The 6,584-nt window shown below is 56.5% G+C and overlaps 1 protein-coding gene across 1 annotated transcript; it reads left to right on the top strand.

The window, feature by feature from the left end:
- The first annotated feature begins 536 nt into the window (after window positions 1-536).
- Window positions 537-4,787, top strand: STOML1 (stomatin (EPB72)-like 1). The gene is made up of 7 exons (XM_010147185.1): window positions 537-684; window positions 887-993; window positions 1,123-1,272; window positions 1,721-1,924; window positions 2,763-2,991; window positions 3,649-3,864; window positions 4,585-4,787. Exons 1-7 carry the CDS (start codon window positions 537-539, stop codon window positions 4,785-4,787), a joined length of 1,257 nt encoding a protein of 418 aa, XP_010145487.1.
- The last annotated feature ends 1,797 nt before the right edge of the window (window positions 4,788-6,584 follow it).

The raw sequence follows: 6,584 nt of genomic DNA on the forward strand, positions 1-6,584 counted from the left end.
CGGGCAGGGCCTTTCCGGAAAAACTCACCAAGCCGTGGGCCGGAGCCATGAGCTGTGGGCCGTTTCGTCCCTATGCCGTCAGCAGCCACATGACACGGAGCAGGAAGCACCAGCACTTCCCTCCTTCCCCGCAGCATCCTCTCCACAGCCTCTGGTCCCCTCGGCCCCAGGGCCGTTGGCCGGGGACACCCCAGGGTTATCTCCAGCAAAGGCAAGGGTGGCTGCGGGGGCCGTGGCTTTTGCCTCCTGGCTCAGCTCCTGCCCAGAGGGCCACCGGGAGGATGTGAAGCCCCCAGCCTGGGTGAGACCCCAGCAAGGAAATCCCCTGAAAGATTTGATTTCTTCTAGCAAGCATCCTCCGTGATCACAGCAGGGCTGGTCAGGCATCTCTGCGGTTGCACGGCAGCTGGGCAGGGACGCCGGGCAAGGACAGACAGAAGCCATGCTAGCCACAGGGGCGGCGGCGATGGCAGCGGGGAGCCAGGCTTAGAGAGCTCTGAGCACTGGAGCAGGGTCCGGTGCAAGGCAGCAGCACCATGTTCAGCCGGTCGGGATACCAGGCCCTTCCCTTGGGAGACTTTGACCGCTTCCAGCAGTCCAGCATCGGGCTCTATAGTGCCCAGAAAGGCTTCTTCTCCTTCGGATCCAAGCAAGATCCTCTGGGGCCAGCCGGGAATAATGCAGGTGAGTCCCAACCTTAGAGAGGAGACACTGCCTTCCCCTCTATTGCCACTTTTGCTGTAGGGTGTCACGCTGCCTGGTTGCCCCGATGCTACAGGCTTCCCTGGGGTGCAGGGTGCATGGGGGAGGAGAGGCTTGGATGAGGATTCACAGGCAGGGAAGGGGGCTTTGGAGCAGGTACTTCCCCTGTTTTATCCCCCTGCAGACTCCTCCCAGAGTTGGTTGTCCTGGATCTGCCATGGGATTATCACCTCCTTGGTCTTCTTGCTGATGATTGTCACCTTCCCGATCTCAGGATGGTTTGCCTTGAAGGTAAAGGAGGACAGCAGGCAAGGGGTCAGATAACAACCCACCCTCCATGGGGGGACAGTTCCCAGCTGCCCCTGGTTCCATTGCTCCTGGCACCCAGGGTTTTGCTTCTGCTCTAAACTTTTGTTCCAGATTGTGCCCACCTATGAGCGAATGATCATCTTCCGCCTGGGCCGCATCCAGGCACCAAAGGGACCCGGCATGGTCCTGCTGCTGCCCTTCATCGATCACTGGCAGCGAGTGGATCTGAGGACGAGGGCCTTCAATGTTCCGCCCTGCAAGGTGAGGTGCCTTGGGCTGCAGGGCAGGATGGAGAGACATCTCAAATAGCCATAGCAGGTGGATTTTGGGATGCTCCGACCCTTGGTGCCATGCACAGGCCCTGCTTTCAGTTCCTCCCTCCATATGGTGAGGACAGGGGGGCTTGTGCCTGGTGCTGTGAACTCAGAGCTCCCACCTGTCTGTGGTTGAAAAGCTCCTCTTGAGTACACACCTTGTTCAGTGGGTGCTCCTGTCTGGAGACACCTGAAAAACATCAATCCCCATCCTTCCCAGATGTCTTTCAATAATCATTTGGATTGGTTTTGTTTCTAATAACCCTCGTAATAAAGAGATCTATAGCCAGTTGCCAGCTGGGAAAGAAGTGAATGCCTTTGATTCCAGGCTTTACAGACAAGGGTTGGGCCATGGGATGGAGAGAGGGAAACATCCAGCCTTCTCTCTGCCCCAGCTGACCTCCAAGGATGGGGCAGTCATCTCCATGGGCGCTGATGTCCAGTTCCGGGTGTGGGACCCCGTGTTGTCCGTCATGATGGTGAAGGACCTCATTGCGGCCACCCGGATGACTGCACAGAATGCCATGACCAAGACCTTGGTGAAGAAGAACCTCCGTGAGATCCAGATGGAGAAGATGAGGATTGGGGAACAGCTGCTGGTGAGGACAGCCCCAGACCTGCACAGAGTCCCCCAAGCTCCCCAAACCCTCGGGTTCTGGGTGTGGAAGTAACAGTAAGGGAAAGCTGTAGCCACTGAAGGTCCATCTGGCCATGGGCCTGGCCAGGAAGGGGAGCTGGGAAGGTGTGATGATTAGTGGGGGGCAGATACCTTCAGCCTGTGGATCTCTGGAGCTCTGTGGCTTATCTCTAAGAGCTCTAGCCACACAGGAAAGCTTACGTGTTGTTGGCAGGCTTAAATTTGACCTCCATATCTCCAACAGGAGGGGTCTGCAAATGGGAAAGGGCTTTTGAAGAGAGAAGTAGGGCAGGACAGTAGAAGCGGAGCGATGAGTAGTGCCCACAGCCAATCTGAGCCAGGCCAAGAGCTTGTGGGTGGAATGTCTGTCTACAGGGGGGATATGAAAGGATGCTGGGAGGATATACTGGTATCTCTGGGGTGTCTGGGGTGGTTTGGAGACCAGAGATACTGCCTAGTGGAGCACCATGCCAGGACATGGTGCCCAGAGGAGAGCAAGGAAGGGGGCCAGCCTGGGAGGGAGCCACGGAAAGACAAACAAGACAGAGCTGTATTCCCTGTCCTGACCTCATCCAAGCTGGAAGAGCAACTGCGATAGCAAACTTAAACATGAGAGTGGACAGCTTGGATGAGGTGGACTATTGACTCTGGTCCAACACCCCGCATCTAAAGTGGGTGGGTAGCAGAACTATAAGCTATGGGATGCCTGTGGTTGGGGCTGCTATGATGGGTGGTCTCCATGGCCATACCCAGTTCTGCCTGGGCTGCCAACACCTCTCGCTTTTTTCCTGGCTCTGCAGCTGGAGATAAATGACATGACCAAGTCCTGGGGCCTGGAGGTGGACCGGGTGGAGCTGAGCATGGAGGCTGTGCTGCAGCCACCCCAGGAGAACCTGGTGGGCCCTCTGGCCACTGTGCCACCTGTCCCTGGAATGGAGGGGCTGGATGGCACCATTCAGCAGCTGGCTGCCCATTTCTTCAGCAACACCTTGGCTCTGGCAGGCAGCAGGACCGGTGCTCCGGATGCAGGTAAACAACCCAGGGCTACTGCTTCTCCGCTGGGGGATGGTCCTCCTGCCCGATGACCTTTGTGTCCACTGGCTGTTTGACAAAGGAGTCAAAGTCTGGGAGATATCACGCTCCTACGAGCACAGCACAAATAGACTGATAGGGGGAAGGAGAGACGGTACAGTTCCATACAGCATGTGGCACAACACAGCATTTCTAACAAGACATTGGAGGTGGGACTGAGGAGGGAAGGAGCAGATCTGCAGGAGCCCCTGCTCAAGAGCAACTCAGATCGCAGCATTTCCATCAGGCAAACCCAAGCTTGAGCTTGCTAAGAGTCACACCTGAGGGCAGCGTGGAGTTTTTGTTTTGTTTTGTTTTTTCCCCAAAAAATCTTTGCACTAATTTGTGCCTTGCTATTCTTTTCAGGGATAATTTTCCATTTTCTGCTAGCAGGGGAAGAGTAACCCATGGCAGACAGAGGAATAGGCAGTAGGAACTGGCAAAACCATGTTGTCCTCTTCTTGCTTAGCTGTAAACTTGCTGGAATTCTATGATTCTATGGATACGTGGGTTTCTCTGCTCTGGAGACCCATCCTAGTGGGTCCATTCAGACCAGCAAAGTTCACCACCCACAGGTGTCCCCACAACCCGCTTCTGTCTCATTGTCCCCAGCAGACAGCATGGAGACGGTGAACGAGGTGGAGTCTCCCACTGCCCCCCTCCTCACCACTGCCGGCAGTGCCCGGAGGAAGCCCAGTGCAGACGAACTGCTCTCGGCAGTGGAGCCTGTCCTCTCTGAGGCCTTGGTCAGCCAGGTGGGAGCATCCTACCAGGTCAACATCGCCCTGCCCAGCGGCACCTGGAGCACCTACTTCATAGATCTCTCCTCAGGTCACCACTCTTCAGGGTTGTTGGGTCGGAGGTGGGAGGGTATTTCGTGCCCGTGCCCCCTTTGCATGCTGCAAACCCCACCACGCTTGGTGGTAGGGAGTCCCAAACCAAGCCTGTTTGATAGCTCCATGAAAGGCACTTCAGGGTGCATCAGCTCAGCACTGCAGTTTGGTGATTGTGGCCTTGAGTCCATGCTCCCTCAAAGTCCAAAGTATAATTTGGTTTGGGTAAAAATGATGAATTTTTCTGCAGGAAGTGAGTATTGATAGGAAAATGGCAGCCAGATCTCCTGGTGGCTGGCCAGGTGGGATGGCTCAGAGACCTCAGGGTTTGTTGTCTCTTCTGTGCCACCAGCCCAAGGGCATGTAGTGTTGGAGGGACATGCATGGGCAATGCCTTAGGCCACTGCCGTGCTGGAAGATGTTATCTCAGCACTCTAATCCATCCCCCCATGGTTGCTCCTGGTTTTCCTGGTGGCCATGGCAAAAGTAGGACAGGGCTTGGAGGTGAACCACTGTAACAGGACATTGGTGAAGCAACACACAGTACATTTATCTCTGTAAGGAGTAAAGACTCCTGTCTCCAAAATTGTTCTGCCAGGCCCTTGTCTGTCATCTGGCCCAACTGAACCCATGTGAAATGGTGGGGGGAAATGCCAGCAGGCAAGGCTGGATCCTGAAGCCTGCTGTTTCTCCCTTTCCCATCCATCATGTCCTACAGGCAGTGGGCGGGCTGGCCATGGTGTCCCTGAGGGCAGCCCCGATGTCATTCTGGAGCTGGCGGAGAAGGACCTGCAGGACCTCTTGCTGGGTGACCTGCGCCCCTTGAGTGCCTACATGAGCGGGAAGCTGCAGGTGAAGGGCGACCTGCACCTTGCCCTGAAGCTGGAGGAGCTGGTCAAGGCGATGAAGTTATATAGATAGAGCATGCGTGTGGGTGCGTGTCTGTGTGCATGTGTCTTTGTAGGTGTGCAAAAGCAGGGGACATATAGGGGTGCTGTGCAGGCCTTGACCCTCTGGAGGTCTGGCTGCGCTCCCCACAGAGGCTGCAGGAGCTGGCTGAGGACATGAGCAGGGAGACTGGGGCTGAAATCCATGGCTTGTCCTTGGCTTTACTTCCCCTGCCCATCCTTTGCCTACAACATTACTGGATGGGAACCAGTTGCCACTCCAGCACGTGCCAGTTTGCTTCCACGTCCCTAGCCAGCATGCCACCAAGGCACAGACTGATGTCCTGGTGCCCTCACAACAGGAGGCATCGCCAGGCATCTCAGGCTGGAAGGGGCATGAACTGAGCAGACTGGACGGAGAAGATCTTGAGGACACTGTGGCCAAGGATGGTAGTCGTGAGGTGGAGTGGGCAGTGGGGCATGAGGGCTGGCTGGACCAGGCTGGGATGCCACCAGACCATGGGTCCACCATGGCACTGCTGATGGCTGCTGCACCCCAACATTTCTGAGGAAGAAGCAGAGGTAGTTTGAGGGAATGACCTGCCTGGAGGTACCTGAGCCTTCCCGATGCAGCAGTTTGTAATAAGTGATTGCGCTAATTTGTGCTTTAAAGTTCTTTTGCATGCGTGCTGTGAGGTCGGTCTGCGGGGGCGTGTGAACTGTATATAGGCATATATAGATATTTATTTATTTTGTAAGCTTCCTTTCTATCAACTCTCCGTGGACAATAAACTTGATCTGCAGCCTTGCACTTGGGCAATGATGGGCTGATGACTTCTGCAGTCAGACGGGACTGCACCCCTCAGTGCCTCAGTTTCCTCACGGTACTGCGTAAAGAGGCCTCATGCTGGCCAGGGCATGGGGGCTGCTGCCAGTCAAGGAGGCTGCTTGGTGTGACTCCATCTCACCATACGGTTGTGATGAGCACCTGAAGTCATTCCACAGCAAGGAAGAGTTGCCAGAATGCGGCATGGCCTCTTTGGAGACGCTCAACTCCTCAGCAGCACCCAGCACCCCAGGAGTTACAGTTTCTGGGAGCTCCAGGCAGCTTTACCAGCCCTCAGGATGTCAGGACCAGTGGGACAAGTCTTGCCGGCCTGGCCTGTCCATGCCAGGGACTTTGTGCCGGGAGCACGGGAGTGGGTACTTCCAGAATTAGAGTGTTTCATGGGTTTGATATGGCCAAATCACCTGCCAAGTATCTTCTTCAAGGCCTGGGGCTGGGTGGCACCAGCCTGGGCCAAGCTTTGGAAATCCTACATCAAAAGCCCAAGGGGAGGTGGCAGCGGTGCCCCACCGTGCTCTCTCCTTTTGGGGATGCCAGGCTAAGTGATCCCCAGCGCTCCGGGTGGTCCTCCCGTTTGTGGTGGTCCCCGTGGTGCAGATGGCTGGAGGGTACTGATGCCCTGCGGGAAGGGGGAAGGGAGAGCCCCCGGAGGGCAAAGAGGGACCGGGAAATGTTTTCTAAGGGCGGGGGGAGGGACACGCAGTCCCTGAGCCCCCTGACAGCTGCAGGGGGAAATCGGGGTCGCAGAAGCCGAGACCCCTTTGGCACAGCCCCCCCGGGGTGGGGCAGGGCGCTGGGGTCCTGCAATACATTTCCTGGGGGATGCTACTCCTTGGGGAAACTCTCTTTTTGGGGAGGGGGGAGCGTGTTGGAGGGGTTGTCTGGCGGTGCCTTCCGGGTTGATTCCCTCCTTGGCGGGCCGGGAAGGGCTGAGCTGGCTGGGACGGACTTCCCGGGGAGGATGCTGGGTCTCTGCCCAGCCCC

This window comes from Eurypyga helias, unplaced genomic scaffold (assembly GCF_000690775.1).
Source record: "Eurypyga helias isolate BGI_N326 unplaced genomic scaffold, ASM69077v1 scaffold13932, whole genome shotgun sequence".
NCBI lineage: Eukaryota > Metazoa > Chordata > Aves > Eurypygiformes > Eurypygidae > Eurypyga > Eurypyga helias.